Here is a 22,374-nt window from a genome sequence, read left to right as displayed (position 1 = left end):
CACTTGGAATGCATGACATGCCTCATTTTGCACTGTGAAAGAATGGAAGTGACATTAATGCCAAAACACTCCCTTACTGGAAGAGCTTGATAGAAGACTTCATCGTCTGATCAACCACTTCGTCAGGAATGGCAGGCTTGAGCTCTTTCCTCTCCCCAAGAACGTGGTTCATGACTTTCATCAGTTCTGCTGAGGCCCCCTCGTTGTCTCCTTCCACCACGCCCACCTGCGCCCGCCCTCCTCGCTCCCGGTCGCGGACGTCCTTTGCCAGGTTCATCCCCTGCAAGGACAGAATCCATCACTCCCTGCACTTTCACAGCCTTGCAAAATATGTAGGTGCCATGCTAAAATATGGGGAGACAAGCACACATTAACCAAGTGTACTACTGCACAGGTTGGGAATCAATACACACAGGAAAACAGAATGCTTATAGTGGCTGCTTAAGGTAAAAGAAAATATATACAATTTAGTGTATGCCGCTGCAATTAACAGCTTTAAAAATGTGTAAAATAGTATAACTTTATATTTCTGCAAAGAGAATGAAGTGTAAATTGGCATATTCACAACAGATGTTTTTAAATCTGAACGAACAATGAAGAAGTACGTATTTTACTTAGCTGAATTACAGTATTTTAGGTTAACCAGCATTTTCCTTTTCAGTTTTACAGCAAGAGCCTTTGGAAACATTTTGAGATACTTGGAAATGCAAAGCTTTAGGACAAACTCAGTTTGAAAATTCTGATTGCAAATCAATACAAAAGACAGACATAAGCGTCTCCACAACACACAGAACAAGACAGAGAAGAACAAGAAAAAACAGCAAACCAAAATTCTGCTATGACTTTTTTATTAGTAATGCAAACGTCTAGAGCTGTTCTAAAAACAAAGCCTTTCTAAAACTGCTCTCTAAGATCCCTCACATCTGGCCACACTCTAGAAGACAAATTAGAGAAATCTAATAATAACTAAAAAATAAAAATGTTAGAAAACCTATGAATCACTTTTCATTGCGCTTCAACAATTTGGGTTTCATAAGCATCCAGGAAAGAGCTTGTCAGGATGCTGACAGAAGACAAGTGGCATATCAAGCAGGAAGTTACCTTCAGTCTTTCCATGCGATTGCTTTCAGGGCCATTCCATTGAATAATAAAGCTCCCCAAGTCCAGTAAGAAGACATCACCTTTATTAAAGCTTTTCCAACTCATTTCCACCTGCAAATAGAGCAATTAAGGTGATTGTACTTACAGTATGTGCAAACCCCCCCTTTATAAGTATACATCTGAAGTATATAAGTATTTCTTTCTTTTGAAAATTGGAAATAGTCTGTCACCTTATTTGGAATCACAAAGCTGGATAATTGCTACAACACCTGTATTCTACCTGGGAGAATGCAAAAACACTCTTTTGATACAGTATGTCTACCTCTCAGGCACCGTGTGACCAACTGTGGGCTCCACAATGCCTTACAATAGAGGTGGCCAGAAGAGTAATGTGCCTCCACTGGTGTCACCACAGGAGCAGCTGTCATTGTACAACCTGCTAGACACAGCCCTGACTGAAGTATGCATCTGGACAAATAGGGCTCAATTCCAGAGAGCGCCTTTATGGATTCTGCCACTCACGAGACAATCCAGAATGCTTGCTTTGACAGTTCCCAGTTTGAGGAAGTTGTAGACAAGGATGTTTTTTTCTAAACCAAATGAAAAAGTGATTCCAGTGGCTTCAAATATTCTATCTCATACATACCAGATAAAGAATGGACCACAATTACAGGTTGTCCTGGCACTAGAAGAGTGAAATAATTTATAAAGTACTGATGCCTGCGTATTATCAATAACAAAAAAAATCTCAATAAAATAACAAAAAATTAGAAGTGGGCCTGCTCACCTCTCCGGCCACCACATTCTTCTTGCCCTTGACGTGCAGAAGCCTTTTGATGTTGTAAGTGTTGGTCTCCACGTGCTTCATGCCTGAGGCCACACCACCTTTTTTATAACTAAACAGAAACACAGAAACTGTCTTAAGGTATAATGTTGCATTGTTCTGTCTTTTCTCACTCTTGACCTAATGTTATTGCTCTATAATTAACACTTGCAGAAGATGGTACCAAATTATAGAAATACAATTGCAGAAGCAATATGTGATGAGAAAAAGAGATTTTAAAAAGTCAAAAACACTGAGTCTTCATTTATAATCACAGTGAAAATCTCCAGTCACTTTAGAATGGGCGCTCTGAACAAGAAAATAAGTGATAAACAGATATTACTTTTTATGTTGGTACTTGTAACGTACTTCTCAAAAACACAAGCTGGACAGAAGTCATTATCTCCGTGTTACGTTACACCTGTTTACGGTATAGTGTCCCTGTCACTATACTGGGGCATTAGGACCCACATGGACTGCAGGGTGAGTGCCCCCTGCTTGCCCATCTACCACCAATTCCAGCAGCAACCTTAGTTTTTCCCAGGCAGTCTCCCATCCAGGTACTGACCAGGCTCACACCTGCTTAGCTTCAGTGGGTTGCCAGTTGTGAGTTGCAGAGTGATATGGCTGCTGGCTATTTTAGCCTGTGAGAGGCTGTTTTGTGAGGTCAGAATGTAAGGATATTACTGTGGATGAGGCGCAGGGCTAAAGCTCAGGTGTCCTTACATGAGGCCCTGCTTGAAATATCCCTTGAAGGTCTCGCTTTCATAGCCCTGGGCTTCCCGGTGCTGTACTGCTGTGCCTCCCAGGTGTTCATCCATCTGCGTGGTGTAGATGGCTGCAGCTCCCTGCTCGTCCTGAGAGGAAGCCTTTCCCAGCCAGTAGTGAATGTCATAGGTGTAGTTATTGCTGGTTTTGTGAGTCTGGAAAAACCACAGGATAATGACAATCAGCTAATGGTGAGAAGCTTAATTGAGAGATGTTGTAAAATAACTTTTAGCCTTTACTTAACAACCTTGTTCTAAATTTTGTTTTGCCTTTCTAAGTTTGTGTAGGAGCTAGAATTCCTATTCTATTCTCAAACCTTCTCTTTCTTTTTACCATGATTAAAGACAGTAAAAAAAAACGTTAAAGGAACTGAGGAGGATAAGCAGTTTCACATTCAGACACATTAGATTCATTAGATTCTGTGAATGACCTTCCAAATTTGTTGTCATACAGGGCACACTTCATCACATTTTTCATTAAAAAATGCTTTCAATTGATCAATACATTATACAATACACCTCTTCTTTGTACTCCTTGTTACCAGCAGTAAACCTTCAGTAGTTGAAATGTTATACATGTAAGAATGATTTAAATTGTTTTGCTATGTTTCGAAAAACATTACTGACATTAAAATGTTTGTGGCATATAACCCTCCCTTTAGCTATTTTGTCAACAGAAGAAAACTGAATGTTGTGAAAAGATTATGTAGTTTGGATGGTATGCTGCAGTTCAGACATTATTGTATTTAAGGAAGTCCGTTTGATGAAAACTGACTTACATATAAAATGATGTAGCTGTCTCCTTCAAAAAAATTCCCATAGGATTTGGGAGGAACAGGGACCATCTCCATATTCTGCAAAAGAAGAGCAGTGATATAAAAATTATTTCTGATGTTTCAACACCATCCAATCCAGAGAAACAGAGACAGCAGTAGCTATAAGCATTCTTATGCCAAGTTGATATATTTTATCATGTGGTAAGAACTACAGGTTAAAGCCAATGCAAATGACATCAACCAATCCATTAAATGTTAATTAGCTGTAACATCAAATATCTAAAATAAGAGGTTATAGACAGAGGAGCCAGCACATGGATAGGAAATTGCAGGGTTTTAATGAAAAAACTCTTCAGAGTTCATTCTCACCTCGATTCTCCATATCTGCAAACCAGGAGTTGTTTTATTGAGGACTTTTGAAACCTGGGATTTGACTTGCGGCATCGTGCCTTCTTGATGGAAGATCCTTACGAAGAACAAAAGCAAACAGCAGACCAGTAACCTAAATAAATTGTCCAGAAAGATTGGAAGCCACAGGCATGAAAATAATTTGCAATGTAAGTTGCATTTTCACTTTGCCTTTTAAGATTTCTTCCTCCACTGTACCTTTCAAGTGGTTTGTCTTGTATTTGTACTTCATATTAAAAAGGGTGAGGCTTGTGTATGTGAAAAACAGATCTTATTTATATATGCAATCCTCAGATTTTCAGACCTTACAGCACATCTTGTTTACAGGGCATGCAGTGTCACAGAACTATAAATAGCACATCACTGACAAAGAACTAGAAAATACAATGTCCTATAGCAACAGAAAGTATCATTCATTAAAGGGCTCACAGCTTCTGACTGTGAAACTTGTGTGGGGAAAAAGAAACACATTTGCAAAAATTTGAAAACAGGTCCATATACAGAGCGTTATAAATATCATATATAATTAAATATAGAATAATATTCATAATGTTCAATGTAATACATTTGTACTTAGTTATTAATATTGGACTGAGTTCATTATTTGCTAGAGTTTTAAAGATTCTGTAATGGACCATTTCTGATTAGCAGCATTATGCATTTTCCATTATGCTTTTTTCTCTTCTTTTTCCACTTTTCGTTTAAGTACTGTAGGATGAGTTTCTTTCACTTTCATACAGTTTATAGTATCAGAAACTTGTATTTTGTGTTGAGCAAATTTGAAGTACAATGGAAAGAGCTGTTATCAGCTACTTACATAAATGTTATCTCTTGTAACATAATAAGAAAGGTGGTAGTTTGCTATCATTATACCAGAGTTACTCATTAACAGTCTTGATGATTCTGAACATTGACTTTAGAAATGTCTCTCTTGTGGTCAAATTTAAGTTGTAATAAAGACCAACAAAAGTGAAACACCACCCCTATTCCTTGAAAGTGTTTGTTAATGTCACTCGTTTTGGCTGCCCTGATAACACAGAAAAGGACCTTTTTTTTTACCTTTACAATACTTTTGAGATGCAATATATTTCACAGTTCTTTGGTGTCTTGAAAAAAATATTCTTCGGTTTACTTTAGACTGGCTTTGGAGGACAAAGCCACAGCATTTGGCTTTGATCTTTATTTCATGATAGCCAGAGTGAAGATAAAGCTTTGTAACTCATGTAAGAGAAGTTTAACACTTTTCAAATGTTATACAGATACAGGCTGTGGATTTCAGCAAACATTCAAATAATAATAATAATAATAATAATAATAATTGCTTACACTTATATAGCGCTTTTCTGGACACTCCACTCAAAGCGCTTTACAGGTAATGGGGACTCCCCTCCACCACCACCAATGTGCAGCATCCACCTGGATGATGCGACGGCAGCCATAGTGCGCCAGAACGCTCACCACACATCAGCTATCAGTGGGGAGGAGAGCAGAGTAATGTAGCCAATTCATAGAGGGGGATTATTAGGAGGCCATGATTAGTAAGGGCCAATTGGAAATTTGGCCAGGACACTGGGGTTACACCCCTACACTTTTCGAGAAGCGCCCTGGGATTTTTAATGACCACAGAGAGTCAGGACCTCGGTTTTACGTCTCACCCGAAGGACGGCGCCTGTTTACAGTATAGTGTCCCCGTCACTATACTGGGGCATTAGGACCCACATGGACCGCAGGGTGAGCGCCCCCCGCTGGCCCCACTAACACCTCTTCCAGCAGCAATCTTAGTTTTTCCCAGGAGGTCTCCCATCCAGGTACTGACCAGGCTCACACCTGCTTAGCTTCAGTGGGTTGCCATTTGTGAGTTGCAGGGTGATATGGCTGCTGGCGTATATTGGTATTGGTATGATTTAATAGAGTTTAAGCAGGAACAAAAAAAATATTTAATTGCACCTCCATATCTGTTCTGTATATCGGACCAGAAGAGAAATCATGCACTACCACTAACTGCACAAATTGTTTTGGTGAAAACAAACCAGCTTTTACACAGCAAAGGTTTTATCAGTACCGTCACACCTGAGGAATAAAACCTAATCCTGCCAAACAGGAAACTCAGTGTGCAAAAAGAGAGGCTTGTAATACAGTATGTATAGCACACAGCATTCTCATTTGCTTTCTGCTGTCATCGGGACTATACAGGCTCTGCAGCTGTTTCAATATTTCTACAGAGCTGAATTGAATCTCTTTTTGAATAGCATGCTTCCAAATGGTATCCCTTTGCCAGTAAACAGCATGAAACTTGCATGTTGCAAATCTTCCCTCCCTCAGGATACACCTACTAATTACACAAAGTGTTTTGTTATACTAATAATGCAGGAGATTCGGGCTCTGCTCTGGGGTTGAATTTATTGCTTAGTTACATTTTATCTTCAGGAGACTGCATTGTAGTGTTATGGTGACTGAAACATCTGTCAGGAAATGAAAAGCTACGGGGAATAAAGAATATTTTTTTCATTTTTGTTAGCTGCTCTTTTACACCCCACAGCAAATTACATGTCCATTATGAAGAAAACATGTAGAGTTAAATTGAAATGTAAAATTCCAGTTTATCGGGCAAAAAATGGTTTTGTATTTCAAACAGGTACAGTCAGATTAATGTACTGAGCTCCCTGTGTTTGAAAAAAAATAATAAGAGGAGCTCATTCGATCCAATATTAAGTTATTTATCAATGTCAATAGTAAATGCTTTTGTGAGTGTATCTCTGCATTAGGCAGTCTGTTACTAAGTATTAAGAAATCAATCAGGTAAAAGGGGAAAGAATAGGATATGTACGGTAGTTTTTTTTCTAATAGGAAGAAAATAAACTGTGGAGAGCTTTGCAGAGAAATTAACAGCAGACAAGAAACACAGAGGACCAACATTTTTCAAAAAGCATCATCAATGTATGATTACTATAAGAAGGCCACCTTGAGCCAATTAACCCTTCCAACTGAATTCCTTTCACCTGATCCTAAGCAGCTGCTGATTTATAGGAAACCTGCTTGGAATTTGGGAAAGCAGATTTAGAACTATATAAATGATATAAGGTATATCTACAGTACGTGTCTGTAACTATAACCTATGCACGTTAGAATGCTCTTTGGATACCAAGACTTCTGGAATTGTTTCATGGTATGGATTTTTTTTTATGCATTTGCAATGTGGTATCTTGATCAAATTTTGTTTCTTTCAAAGAGGTCTTTGCTAATTTTGACAACAGGCTGCAACCAAGGCTGTTTTTCTGTGATAAAATCTTATTCATCCCAGAAAACATGCACAGCCAAACAATGCTCATTAAATTCTAGGTGTGCAGATGAAAAGACTACTGCTTACTACAAGCAAAAGCATGTTGATCTGTCTTGAAATAGACCACAGATGCCCACACTGAGCTAACACATAACACAGTAGTTAATGCTTGCCAGTCATGCTGTTGATTCTAATGCCCTGGGATCCAGTATTCACCTGGAGAGGAGGAGTCAAGTGACTTTGATGGAACATTCTATATTGGTAAAGACTCATTATTCACGTCCTTTTCCCTCTTTATACAATGAAATGGAATAGTTTAGATTTTCCATTTTATTTCCGAGACTAGACATTCGATTTTCTTCGATAACAGGTTTTATTTTCTCCTCCTGCTACTTTATATACTACATTTTCACAAGTACAGTAGGGTCTCAACATTCAAGGGTTCGGTGCCGAGAACCATTGCGAACAGCCAAATTCACATAACCACGTAAGTCCACCCCATACCGTCACATAATGTACTACAGTATATAATACATTTAAAAGACATGATTAACCCTCCTTAATATGATCATTATAGTACTAATGCATTCATTGGCTTTAAGGTCATTTAGATAACATAACTAAAAGAAAGAACTGTAATCACAAACGTATAGTAATAAGTTAAAATAAGGCGAAAACCCCTTTCTCTGCCTCTGTGATTAGCAAGCCCCACTGTTAAGAAACAGGCAATAAAACTATAGGATCTCTGACAAAGTCATCTGCAGCCTATCAATCCCCACATAGCTAACACAGAAGCAGGAGTGTTCATTACAATATAACGTTGTAATAATGGCTAGTGGGTAATGGGCAGGGAGCAAAGATACAGTCTCACGGTACTAATCTGTTGTACAATTAATTTGAAAGTTGCAGTTAATAGGTTTCAGTTCGGTTTCATCCTACTCAGCTTTTATTTCATCCAAGACCCTGTTTGCCGAACCAAATTGAGAATCTAAGTGAATTGGCAAACGTTAAATTTGCAGAGGTTTATTATTTTTTTTCAGATGTGTTTCAAAGGACACAGAGTTATAGCTGTATATATATACTGTATATTTACTGATAAGAAACTTGTGCAATTCCTTTAATTCCCCTTGTCCTGTAGCAGATTTATGGTTTATACGGTATTCTGTTCTTGAACTAGGTAAATATTTCTTTTGCAATTAATATACAGTATAAAATACCTCCTCCCTGACTAATTCTGCTGGTGCTATTGGTTGAAAATTCAATCAGTTTATAAGTAAATGCTATCTGGGATAAATATCGACCTCAAAGTTAATTATTCCACCATCCTGAGTTTGTTAATTCATAACATTCTAAACAGATACTGCACATGCTGTAATTTCTACATTTTATTTTCATACTTAGCTTTTCGCCTTGTGCTACCAATTAACTATTACAGGTATAAGGTATAAGTAGGTTTCTTTTTCAGACTTTATGACAAGATGGAGTTTTCCATTTTAAGAACTAAATGACCAAATACTGTTGCCATTCTGTTGTGATCTGCATAAGCTGATTATCTACTGCCCAGTTTATTTCATCACCCACTTTATCACCCCTGATTTTTATCACGTGATCTTTGGATTATTGATGTTACAGAAATGTTTGAGCAAGTTCCAGGGTAACCTTTTTGGATTTTATTAATTACATATTCATGGCTCTTCAAAATGAAAGTGATTCAGAAAAGATACTCACAGTATTACCTGATGGATCAGTATTTATTAGCAAGTAATAAAAGTCTGATCAGTGCAGTACCTGGCTGCTCAGATGAAGCATTTTATTTAAATATGTATAAATATGCATAACCAATGTTATAAGTGTCTAAGTCATACATCTATATATTTCTACAAAGAATCTATGTCTGTATAGATATCTACAGTATATATCTTTATATATCAAATATTATAAACAGATATTATCTCTTTTGTTTGAGCTATAATGATACCCGATACCCACTTTTTAAAGCCACTCATTCAGGGGAAGCCACAATCATTTTATCAGTTGACCCATGCATTTATTTTTTTACAGCTGTCCACAGGTCCATTAAATGCATTGCTACACTCAAAAATAATTTCAGGCTTATCAGTTGTGCAGTTTGGTTATATAATAGGAAAGCAGTAGTTCCTTAAATGAGCGCTGATTCTCATCCAGACATGGGTATTAACTCTGACATGGGCATTAACTATGAACTGGGTTCCAAAGGGTGTTCCCCCTACCTGTAGCTGTAGTAATCAAGATATTTGGTAAATCTACATTTAGTTCAAGCAGGATAATAATCCACCTCCTTACTTCAATGTGTGACATTACTATGAAACACACAAGACACAGTTCACATCACAATGGGCTTGAATTATCTGCCTGTGCAAGCACAAATCCAGATTTGGCTACAGGTGAGAGACACCAAAGCCACTTCCCTCAGAAGCAAGTGATGAGGTAGGAATTATTTTTTCATCTCTTTTTGAATCTCTTGAGGTGATAGGATGCTGGAGCAACCATTTAAAAACCATATGACACACTGCTTCCATTCATCCACAAACGTTATGCAACACAGGGGGAAACAATAAGGAGTTTGAAGCAGAAGTTAGGGAAGAGGTCAAACTCTGCCCTCACTAATTCCATGTACCGTGTTATAAATATCATGCTTCTTACTATGCATTTGCTCTGCTTTTATTTCATCCAAGACTCTGTCGGCCAAACCGAATCAAGAACCTGCAGATGTTACATTTTTAGATGTTGAGATGTAGATGTTGTATTTTTTCAGAGGTGTTTCAAAGGACAGAGTTATAGCTGTATACAGTATATATTTACTGATAAGAAAAGTTGGGTAATTGTTCTAATTTCCCATGCCCTGTATCAGATTTACAGCTTATATTGCTGTTCTTGAACTTCCATCAATCTTCAAACATTATGCAACACAGGGTGAAACAGAATGGAGTTTAAAACAAATGTTGGGGAGGAGGTTAAACCCTAACCTCACTCATTTCACAAACCTACTTAAAAATACCATGGTTCTTGCTTCTTCGCATGTGCATTTAGTTTTACTACAGTACCTCTCCCTCCACCCACTTTTCACCCTTGCAGCTGATCTCTGGTTCATCCCTCAGTAAAGGAGTGGGGGTGTCATCCCCCTCAGCCAGGTGAATTACCATATTAAATCTCAGTATTCAGATCATTAATCAGGGCTTGATTGAACTATTGAAGAGAACACTTGATGTCAAACAATTTGAGTCAAAGTTCTCACATTTCCTACAGCCAATAACCTTTACAATGATCACTAGGGCCCTGATTTTGACATCCTGGAAACAAAACTAGCCTCGTAAAGCCTTCTGAAGGGAGTGGCTTATACCAGGTTGGGGATTTTGAACAGTGGTAGAACACAGTGCACACAAAATGCGATGAAGTAAGCTTGCCCAAACCACTCACTGGAAAGTGAGGACTTGAAATTTATACAGCTAACTGTGATTCACTAATATACCTAGTAGTAGACCATCTACTACTACAATTTAACACTTAGTAGTTAGGGAAAGAAAAAAATGCCGGTGTTGTGACCATTTCAGGGTACACTGAACTAGTAACGATCCTCCATAATCTCATCTTCCAGCTGTGCTAATGAGGCACCATCCCTGCTGCAAGAACATCAAGGGCACGTTTCTCCAGAGCTTGAGCTCTGTCTGTAGGGAATGGAGGCACAGAAACCAGATGTAAAGCATGTATATATTGATGAAATAATCTAAAAAGTGAAAGGGCTGTTTCTATTATTAAGAAACATAGAGTCCTGTGGTAATTTTATTAGGGATTTCATTTATTCAGTTTGATTGTTTTTTTTTTGCACATGGGTCTTTAGCTTTCCTGTTTCGTTCATAATGACCAAATTCAACATTTGTAGGTATCAAGACAGAATAAAAAAAAGCATTTATTATTTAGCGTTTACACTTATCTTGGAGGTGTTCATTATTGCTTTGAAGTAATAACCATATATGCACACAGCAGAACTGCAGAGTTTGCAGCAGGGACCTGAATTCACATCCTGTAACTTATGAGTCCAAAGACTTACCCACTATGCTATGCCACACCCTCATAGAACCTTATATAAAGTATAATTAGAGAACTGTCTTTGGTGAAATGTTTAATTAAAAAGAAAATGCCTGTAATTTATTTAAAACAAAAAAAAATTCTCTAGAGGTTGGTACAGTACATTAACAGAATGTTTTCCTTTACAATCTAATGCAGCATACAAAAGTGATCTTTCATGTCACTCCTGGTAGATGTAGATGTTTGTTTTTTTAACATACTTTTACTTTGCAATTTCTATTTATAATATCTAAGTATATATTAATTTGGTAGCTACACTGCCTGGTCAGAAGTAAACAGAAGCCCACAATGCTACTTTGTGGTAAAGGTAAATTGTGTGTTTTATGTATTTTTGATAATGAAGATACACGTATATGAAATACACACACAAGTACACAGAGTCTACTCAAAATGTTGTCTATATCATTTCCTCTTGCTGTTTGCTGCTTCTTTTTCTGACTTTCTACTGTCTTTGAGCTTGAAAAGAGACCTTTGTCCTTGTATTATTTTTTTGCCATGACATCAACATCTGATCCTAGACCTCCATTATCATCTGATTATTTCTCTATACAGTACATGTGAATAAGCACAAACCTTCAGGACTGTTGCCAAACTCCAAAATTACAAGTAATTCAACAAATCCTATACAGTGACCTATCTGAAAAAGACAAGGACTTCCTTACATTTCATTAATTAATTAAAGTACTGTAACCTCATCATTTTTTGTTGTCTTGGAAAACACTTGAATGTGTCTAAAATGGACTCCTTCAAAAAGATTTCTAGCAATTCCTCTGTTTTTCTTTGCAACAATCACCTCTTTCAATACAAGTATAAGTCTGATATAACCTGCACTACATTCTCACTCTTGATGTATGATTGCCTATGGCATTCTAGAGTATATGAACACACCCTATTTAATTTACTGATTCTGAATGGACTGCCTCACTCATGTATAATCCTAGTACGCTTCTACAAAATATCTTTTATGAACATATGCTGAAACAAAACTATTTAAAACAAGAAAATCATGTTTTTTATTTGATCAAACCATAGTTGAACAGTAAATTAAAAATTGTTTTTTCAAAATACTACAGTATATCCAGCAGTGTGTGTTGATCCATAATTATATTCTGAGAAGAGCAATCACCATAAACCAAAAGGCTAATACACTTAACACACACAATAACACATTGCAGAAATTAAGAGTACAAAGATCACACTCATTTTAAATATGTGATTCGAAAACACACCGTTTGTTATACAACCTGTAAGTTAATAACAGATCACGAAAACAATATTTAAAATGCACTTACCTAATGAGCTAATTAACTGAACTGTGTCTGGGAGGGTGTGCTGGAGAAGAGGCAGCAGGTTAGTGCTCAGAACTGCTGTTTTTGCTCTTTACAGTATCTGGACTTTGCCTTATACCTGAGCTAAAGGTGTCAATTAATTTTCCATATATGGCTGTGCAGAAGCCATCTGCATACAGGTGTGTGTCCTCTATGACAGTGCTGCACTTCTGGTTGGCTAAAGACAGACAGGATTTCTTTCAGTTCATTAGGAAGCGGCAGGTGATGGCAAATAGGATTTGTGCCTTTCACACAGCCCTGAAGTAATACTTTGAAAAATTGACTGAAGACCTGTCTTTGGATTCAGAGCCCTTTTGCACTAAAAGTTTGAGGAGGCTGGAAATGTTGCAATCTGTGAATAGTGAAAGTTGATTCTGCCTGATCATCAAGTCCTGTTATAATCTGGCATTCCAAAGTGAGCAGGCAGATTAACCTTTGACCACAGAGTGTTGGGGGGAGACCCAACAATGTTGAAAATATGATTACTTTTTTTACATATGGTTCAGCATGTTACTGGTGAAAACCAATTTTAGCCAAATAGTTATTTCAAGATAGTAGCCTTGACATGTTACTTAATGTTTAATATGTTAACTAAAATCGTGTTGGTTTCAATATAGGCTTCATTCTAATAATGATTGTATTTCACATTCATATACAGTACTTTTATCATAGTTTTTAATGTAAATGTTCCATAACCAAACTGGGTTATTTTGACACATTTATTATCTAAAACATTTTATTTGGTAATGTATTTAGTAGAAATCAATTTTGAGAAATTCTGGAGGTGCAGAATTGACAAACACCTTCCCCAATCCACACTTAAAGCAAATTTTCTTGACTGAATTGAATGTCCTACTTAAATATGATTTGTTTTTCATAAACTAATCATCCTATCGATGCATATATCACGCTCAAAGGCAAAAGCAGCCCACTATTGAAATAATGCTGTAATTTTCTACTCTTATTAATTTTGTTTAATTAAATTGTTTTACAGTATATATCTTCTACAAGTGTAAGAAATGGCACTTTGTACCTTCTGGTGTCCTCGCTTTTAAAAAATGGGGACAGAATGCAAAGAAATGAAAATGTCAATGTCCAGATTCTGGTTATGGTTTCTTATCTGTAGAATATTGCACAAGGTAATAATTCAGAATTTCTGATTCTGGAGATCCTCAATCTAGCGTGTTTTCACCCTAAATAGGACTTCAAGTCCTGCTCAATCAACACTTGTCCTTGAGAGCTGATGGGTTTTGTCCCCAATGACTTGTAAATTACTTAATTTACCAAATAACCTGCGATTGATCATAAGCTATTTTTTTCAAGCCTTTAGAGATCTATGATTTACTGTATGTATTTAATGGAATGTATGTAATTTAATGTATGTATTTATCTATGGTCCTACAAAATCGTGTTAAACTGGAGTGCTCTAAGATCTGGGTGGGCGATGTCTGATAAAATTGCTTATCAAAATCCTGTATGTGCTCGGGCAGGTTTTCCATTCACATTGAAACTGAGAACACGAGTGGGTGATTCAATTTCTCTGACGTGTAAACAGATAATTTGATAAATAAGAGGCCCATAGGTTACATGTTTTCGTGGACCAATGAATGGTGTTTTAAATGAAGTTTCATCTGTAACGATACCAACCAAGGCCTGTTTCAGCTCCACTGCTCTAACTAACAATTCTTGGCAATGTCAGTCCTCAGAAATCTAAACATACCTTAGTGAGCTCCTCTCTGCCTTGAATTCATCCCTTTGCATACTTCCTCCACCCCATCTCTACCTTTTCACCCTCGGTTTCACTCCTCTTTCTGCATGGGGGTCACAGATTCTTCATCTTACAGCCAGGTGTTTGGTCTTAACACAGCCAAGTGGGATAAGCTAAAACGTCTATAAGTATCTATAAATATCCTTAAATGAACTTTCCTAAATGCATTTTTTTGTTGGTTCTTGTTACTCCTTGTGAAAAGAGGGGTGCCAGTCTGTCTCTGCACCTGAAGGCTTTTTGATGCCACAAATGTATACATTTCTTAACTTTAGATCCTTTTTATTTTTGGAATTCTTTGGTAAGATTATAAAAAAGGTTGTGCTGGGTCTCCCCAGACAGGCAAGGTAGTGAGTGACTAATTGACTCACGAATCGCGTGCAACCATTTCTTGAAAGAATCCAGAGTCTCAGTATCAGCAATATGGCTGACTAGCTTTGGCTGGTAGTACTGATCTACAGAAGAGCTTTATATGTTGTACGTGCTAATCATTAACCACAGAGATTACAGGAAATTCATCAGGGACATATTTGATGACTGTAAAATTTATTGAGCATAAAATGAGACAATAAATAGATCATTTTGCTTTTGCAGCAAATCCTTGCAGGTTGTACTGTATATGCAACAAAAAATAAAAATCATTGTATTTACGTAGTGCTTTTCATTCAGAAGAATTTCCATGTGCTTTATTGTTAGAGGGTATTCATTTTATCCACCACTGAAAAGCAGCACCCACCTGGGCGGCATGTGGCAGAAGCTGTTGCACAACTGAATAAAAATAGAACTTTATGGAGTGCAGATTGTGCAAGCCAAGACTGTAGATTAGACAGTACACCAGGGTTAACTCTGCGGTTCTGTGAGGACTTGTTGGGACCTTGCTTTAATGCTTCATCTGAAGGATGTCACCGCTGACAGCAATCTACTGTAAAACCACTTACAACAGTAACCTGGAAGCTTGGTTCAGGACCCTATGTAGACGGTCCGGAATCTGGAAGTAAGTTGAGAAGGACAACAGGGAAGAGACTTCCTTAGAGGACTCCCATCACAGTAGTGACCAGGCCTGAGTTTTGTTTCGATTTTGAGATATGATAATTAAGTGTACTTTTTACAGCAAATGTTTCAAGTTTTAATTTGTCAATTAACACAGTGAGATCTGTTTCCATTTTTCAAGTAAACAATATTTACACCCTAGATCCTAAGCTCTTAAGTGAAGGCACATTCTAAGTGAACATTTTTCTTTTAGAATACATTACAGAACATGACATTACTTCAGCTCAAACTGGGAAACAATTAAATAAGTGGTTATGAATTTTTTGGTGTTTTTGGTGCTTTCTCCAGGTTTATTTATTTAACAGTATAGAGGCAGCACCTTCTATTGTACCCTGTCAAGGCACTATATGCTGTATGTATACTTCAGAATATCTATATAATTTTTTGTGTCCTTTGGAGGTTGGAAGCAGCGCACAGTGCTCTCTAAGCAGTGGTTGATTTTGTGAATTATGGAAATTTTGGTGGTGACATGTGAGGGATCAGTCATCAGTGACTGCCTAGGACAGGGCATCGATTAAAGTCATTTGCTTGCTAGTGTGGCTTCTCGTTTTACATTCAAGAATATAAAACTATAAGAAAGTTTACGAATGAGAGGGAGTTATTCAGCCCATCTAGCCCATCTGTTTATCGAAAGAAACCAAGCTTCAGCAACATAGCTTGTTCCATACTCCCATGACCCTTTGAGTAAAGAGGTGTCTCCTGTTGTCAATTCTAAAGGCATTTCCACAGAGTTTTCACTTATATCCTCTGGTTTGTGTTTCATTGTTCATTTTGAATAAGTCTTTTGGTTTGTCTTTATCATTGCCTTCTAATCTAATGTTGTCTTAGTCTTTTCTGTTCAAGACCATAAAGTTGAGTTCTTTCAAACTGTCAGACATTCTTTACAAGCGAGTACAAATCATACATCACAGGTGTACAGCTTGTATTGCTTAAAACGGTGACCTCACATGCTTTCACAGTACAACCCCTGAAGATGAGAAAGTGTCAATCAGCATAATTAATTTACTTGTCTTACTGTATATGTAAAAGAAAATCCCAGTATATCTACTAGAAACAATTATACAATACTGTAACTACTGTATCAAACTTCCAGAAATTCTCTTTCATTATACCTTGGTAATTTTATGACTGTTGCATGCAATTGCAGAAATTACTTATCAGACTGAAGGTTGTAAATGTGTAGCAAGTGTCTGAAATGTCAGATTGAAACCAAAAATTAAAGGTAAATAATATGGTCGTATTATGGTGTAAAACTTCTTACTACAGCTGTCAACCACAAAGCCTTTGCTTCAATGCAGACACTATTGCATTTCAGGTAAAAATTAAACCTCTGTAACATTTCACTGGCATTTCTAAAGTTTGGTGTGCCATTGGTCGAGGAAGCATAAATTGATTTCTTTTTTCACAACAACCTATGTCATTTCTTGGATTCATGATGATTGCAGATAATGATGTCAATGAAATGGCTATTAACACCACACATGATCACAGTGTTACGTCACCTACGTCTCGCTCCAGAAGATCTTATTTCCTTCAATAATGCACATCACATTCTCATGCAGTCTCCAATTAATCAATCAAACACACCAATGTTCTCTCCCTTACTTAAGCCTACTTCGCATACCACTCTTTGTTCAGTATTGGGTGTCTCCTGTCTGAGCTGCTCTGTCTCCTTGTTGTTGTGGTGTTCTCTTGTTGGTCTCTGGCTTTTGATTCTGACTCCCCTATGGCTGTAGACTCCTGGTTACTGATTTTGCACTTTAGGGATACTTCTGTCTCTGTCTCATGTTTGGTTTTCTTTGATTACATGGTTTCTAACCATGGATTGGCTTAGCATTTACATCTGGGAACTAAGGATTTTGCATAGGATCTGCTGATGCCACCATAACACATGATAATACTAAAATTGCGGATCTTCATCTTGAAAAGCTGTGGGGTGATCTGGTTCAGGTTTATTGCAATTTGAACGGCTTGGCTGCTTTAAGAAGAAAATTGCAGCCCATGTTGCACAGCAAATGAGAGGAGTAAGTGAGAAGCTACTTCATCAGCTGAGTTAAGGTCTAACCTCAGGTAGAACAATTTGTACAAGACCAAAGTGGAATTAAACAAGGAAATGAAGGTGAACACCACTACTTGGACAATCAGTGTCATGTTATTTTTAATAACTAAGTCAGAACCTTAATTTAATGTCTCATCTTAAGGAGAGAATCCTACAGCACTATCCCCTGTTATACTGGGATTTTGGTCTGAAAATGTGGTTCAAAGAAAAGAGTGCCACTTCCTGGTGCGCATTGAGCAGCAGCTTGGTTTTCTTTTGATAGCTCTCATACTGGTACTGCTCACACCCATCTGTTTAGTTTCTGAGATCTGATAAGATCAGGCTATAAGGCCCTAAGGCTGTTGTACAACTACTGTCTACACTGCCTCTTAGTATATTTTGGTTCCTCCTTTCTAGTTTGCTTAAATATCTGAGGTGCAGTGAGTTATCACTTGTCATCACAACCAATTTATTCTGAGCTACAAGTTGCTTGCATTGTAATTCTAACTACTGCCGAGCATAATCTGACACATTTTTATCTACTTTTCAGACATTGTGTAACCAAAGTCATATTGTCAAATTTGTGATGTACTTAGACAAGTATTTTCTCACCCTTGTTAGAGGAAATATTTCAAATATACTGAAATATTTGCAAACAAAGTCCTAATGTTTAAAATGATTATTAGCACCAATGTATCAGGTAGTGTCCTGCTACTTACAACAAACGAAGTTGCATAGAGCACATTTATTTTTCCTTAAACATCACATCAGCACACACAAAAGCTGTGACATTGATGGTAATACTTGTATTGTAGTCCCTGTCCTGTGCTAAACTATTGGTTGATCCTTTTGAAACCATATAGTGTTATACCCAGGTGAGCCAGAGCTCACAGCCCTCGGTCTCCTTGGAATATGGGCATGTTTTCACGAGGAATCGAACGCCTCCCGGGGCTGCTCAGACTTACTTGGGTCAATTTTCCCAAAGACCTTCCATCAGTTAATGGCTGTTAGTTCCATCAAGCTCAGGATATTTGATCAGGAGCCCTGTCACTGATCAGGTGCTCCGTCATTGAGATACCTTCTGAACTGAATCCTGCCCAATAGATTCTCCGTCTGCCTTGAACCCACTCTGGCTGAGTGCACCCTGTTGTTTCCCGCCCAGCACCGACACTACCAGCCTGTAGCCCCGCGCAGTGGTGCAGCCGCCCTGCTTAGATCCACCTTGATAGTTGTTGACCTATTCTCACTGACCAGTCCTGTCTGCTACTGCTTTCTGTCTTGTTTCGCCAATCTCTGTCAACCTCTGCCTTCTGTCCTTTCTGTCCTCTTCTTTACTGTACATTTCCCATCTTGTCTGATTCTCAGCCTTCATTGGGTTCTTCAGTCTGTCAGCCAGACATGGTTTTCTTCATCTACTCTTTGCTTCATTGCACATACATATAGTTTTTTTAATTAATCCAATCCTTAAACAGGCACATTCTTACAAAAAATCGAAATAACTAGGAGAGTGGTACAGTAAATAACTAACTGTAGCAGTTCCCATGACAATAGTAATTTGAATTTGGTGAAATCAATGACTGTAAGGTGTGATTTATGCAGAAATCCATCAAATGATAACTGAATGATAACTAGAATGATACTAATCAAATCCATCAATCACATTAACTGGCCAAACAGTTCTACAACAGGAGCAATTCACCTCAGGGGAAATTATCACAGCAGCTTCTGAGGTGCAAAATAGAAGACGTTTTGGTTGGTTGTGAACTGTGATAGATTCAATTGGTACAGTAGTTCTCTAGGCAGAGGCAATTGATTTGACTGAACAAAATTGCTATCAGTGGTCATCTCGGTGTATGCAGGAACAATCAGGTTTAATATTCAAATCAAATCAAATCAAAGTTCATTTATCAAATGCACACAATACAGCATGAAGCAGTAGTTGCTGGCAATGAAATGACTTTTCTACGAGCTCACCGGGGGGGTCACAAAATTAAAGTTACAAAAGAAGGTTACATAATTAGACATAATGGTGCAATAGAAATGGAATAAAATAAACAGACAAAACTCAATATGAATAGAGCTGCTATGTGTCCATAGTGTATGCAATGTATTATGTCCAAGTAGTGCAGTATGCCGAATACAATGAAAACTGTATGTCCATGTAGCCATTATGGGTGTTTTGTTAAAGAAGGTGCAGGTTGGCAATTTAGCAGTCTTATTGCCTGACTATTATTTTAATGGTATGCTCATACAATGAAACGTACCATGACTGGTTTCAGCCAAACAGTTTTTAAATATCAGGAGTTAATTATATGAACCACATATTTACTAAAAATGGAAAGAACTTGTGGTCAGAAAGTCAGAACTTGGCTTATAGGAACCTATTTTTACATAGGTCCATTCCATGTGTACTACTATTAAAATAATATAGTGGTGTAATACTAACCAATTGGTACTATAATTTTTAGTTCTACAATGTTTGAATTTTAAAATAAGAGCAATTTGTGTGATGGGCCACATTTCTGCCAACTGTTTATGATCTACTGCAAAAATAAAGATAATTATTATTATACTTTTAAGAAATTTGAAAAAAAAACTTTGGCTATTGATGACATTTTTCAGTTTTCAATTCAATTGCTGCTGTGGTTCATTAGAAGATTATTCAAATTTCTTCAAACATGCAGCTCAGACCATCTTTTTGCAGGACAAAGAACCCAACATTTTGACACAGAATTAAGTTTACCGAACGCACACACAAGTGCAAAGTATGAGGTTGCAAGTCTTTTTGGTTTCAGGACAGGAGCAATTTCAAATATAAGAAAAAAAAGCCATTCAATGAAAACAAGCTTGCCCTACCTGTAAACATACAATTCCTTTCCTCACTATTATCAATATACAATATAATCACTATATTATATTAGGATCCTTGGGATCCTACAAATATCACAAAATAATTAATTATGGGTATAGCACTTTAAAATAAAGTAACACAATTCACATTTCTCAGTATTTCTGATTTGCAGGAGCTGAGCTCTCAAAGTATATTTTACATCAAATATGAGTCATTATATTTTTTTCAGTGCTAGTTACATATATCTAACATACATACTGTAGTTTTATAACAAAAGCACCATGTAGTTCATGACACATTAAATTACATCCATGTTTTTTTTTTGGTTTTGGGGATTGGTGGCCAACGGTCATGGCAAATGCTGTTCATGCACTATTGCCTGTAGATTTGTTCTGCTTTCATGTCACAAACTTACATTTTTTCAAGTTATCAACTTGAATGAAATGTTTGAGACATGCGTAGAATAAGTACTTCCACAGTGATGCTAGTTTGGGCCACCGCACACCACCTATCAGGTTTTCTCACAGGAGTACAATTCTTTAAGGAAAGACCCCAATACTTTTTGCATCCACTTCTATAACATAATCTGCTGTAGATATACTGTAGCCAGTCCCATAAATCTATAGAATCGTTACTGTACTTTAAAACACTTAAAAAGTATTATTTGCCGCTGTTAACATTTGAAAACAAGTAGAATTCACTGCTCTTTTAATTCCTGCAATGCACAAACAAACTGTTAGCAAATTGCTTTGGCTTTAATTAACTCTGTGTCCCCGAAATCAAATGCAGGACCCAAAGGAAAAAAACAACAAAAGCGAGGCAAGCATAAACAACTTTACATGAATGGAGGACAATTCCTTCCCTAATTTCTAAATTTGTAACAAAATTGAATTTCTACTATTGTCAATGAAGACGCTTAAATGCAACAACAATAGGAACAATAGTGTTCGTCTTTGTTGATGAGGAAATGAAACCTGTAGCAGGCAGTATTTGTATAAAGCAGACCTAACATAAAGAAATAAAGGTAAAATAACTCACAAGAAACAACTGTTTAATTCTGAGGATTTCACCTTACCGGATCCTGAAGGAGTTACCTGTAACCTTGAAACTTGGACACCAAGCTCTCCTTGTTTCTCTGAATGAACTTCAGCCCCCACAGCGCTTCCACACATTCTCTGCACACATTAACTAGAGCGACTTGCAGTGCAGCCTAGAGACAGATTATACTCGCTCTGCTGCCTGTTCCTATACGCTCTGAGCCACAGAACCGCAGAAAGCAGAGACTCTGCTATTACATAACAAGAATGGCATTCACTCACCATATTGTTTATTCAGCTTCTTTTGTGGAAAACGTGGAAGCTAGCACAATCCAAGACATGCACTCCTACACACTGTAGACCCAGTCCACTCAATACTTTCGATACTTTTACATTTTATGAAGCTTGGAAGTTTCTCTTCAGGCAGTCACAATGTATATTCTGTAATACCTATGTTTTCCATAAGGTTTTATGTGTTACTTTAAATGATTTCTATAGTTTAAAAAACCCATATAAAACCCTGAATGAAAATGCATGATGTCTTAAACCATTTCAGCTAACAAAAAATACAGCAGCCCTAATGAAAGCAGTATTCTTTGAAATCCTCTTTTTATTCATCTTTTTTCAAATACAAAGCTCAAAAATCTATTTTAGAAATTATAGGATAATTTTCATAACTTACCATAAGAAAAACACAATATCTCATGGGGTACAATAAACAAAAACACTGAAACATTATTAATCCAAGGTAGGAATGGGGCACCAATAAAGAAATCGGCAACATGCCTAAGGCTGAGGAAGGATAAAGTTCAGTATTAAATATCATTAACATAGAAGATGCATAAATGCTACAGAGGAAGTAGAAGCACTTACACAAATATTTAGGGCTTGTTCATACTCTATCAATTGTATTTAAGAAAGTTTGATATGTTATGAATTGGACATTTACAAAACAGAGGTAGTACTCATAGATGGCAAAATTGCAAACATACTATAATGACCATCCTTAAAATGTGTGACTAAAC

At 37.1% G+C, this 22,374-nt stretch overlaps 1 protein-coding gene across 5 annotated transcripts in view; it reads right to left on the bottom strand.

The window, feature by feature from the left end:
- vil1 (villin 1) overlaps positions 1-21,543 on the bottom strand; it is a 30,861-nt gene extending 9,318 nt beyond the window's left edge. For 2 of the 5 annotated variants that reach the window (XR_015926267.1, XM_088605000.1), the window contains exons 1-7: positions 21,351-21,495; positions 3,837-3,933; positions 3,471-3,545; positions 2,651-2,847; positions 1,889-1,997; positions 1,102-1,212; positions 78-280 (exon numbers count right to left, since the gene is read on the bottom strand). Coding sequence is in view for 4 of the 5 variants with exons in the window: in XM_088605000.1 (XP_088461126.1) it covers positions 78-280; positions 1,102-1,212; positions 1,889-1,997; positions 2,651-2,847; positions 3,471-3,545; positions 3,837-3,933; positions 21,351-21,484 (926 nt within the window). In the remaining variant the exon portion in view is untranslated. Of the gene's footprint in view, positions 1-77; positions 281-1,101; positions 1,213-1,888; positions 1,998-2,650; positions 2,848-3,470; positions 3,546-3,836; positions 3,934-12,572; positions 12,703-21,350 lie in introns of those variants that run through there. The other 3 variants (XM_088605002.1, XM_088605003.1, XM_088605001.1) reach the window with 3 other exon arrangements.
- Positions 21,544-22,374: the final 831 nt, after the last annotated feature.

Source organism: Lepisosteus platostomus, chromosome 14 (genome assembly GCF_059453375.1).
Source record: "Lepisosteus platostomus isolate fLepPlt1 chromosome 14, fLepPlt1.hap1, whole genome shotgun sequence".
NCBI lineage: Eukaryota > Metazoa > Chordata > Actinopteri > Semionotiformes > Lepisosteidae > Lepisosteus > Lepisosteus platostomus.
Note: the sequence above shows the minus strand (reverse complement) of the source record. Positions and strands in the feature narration are given on the sequence as shown.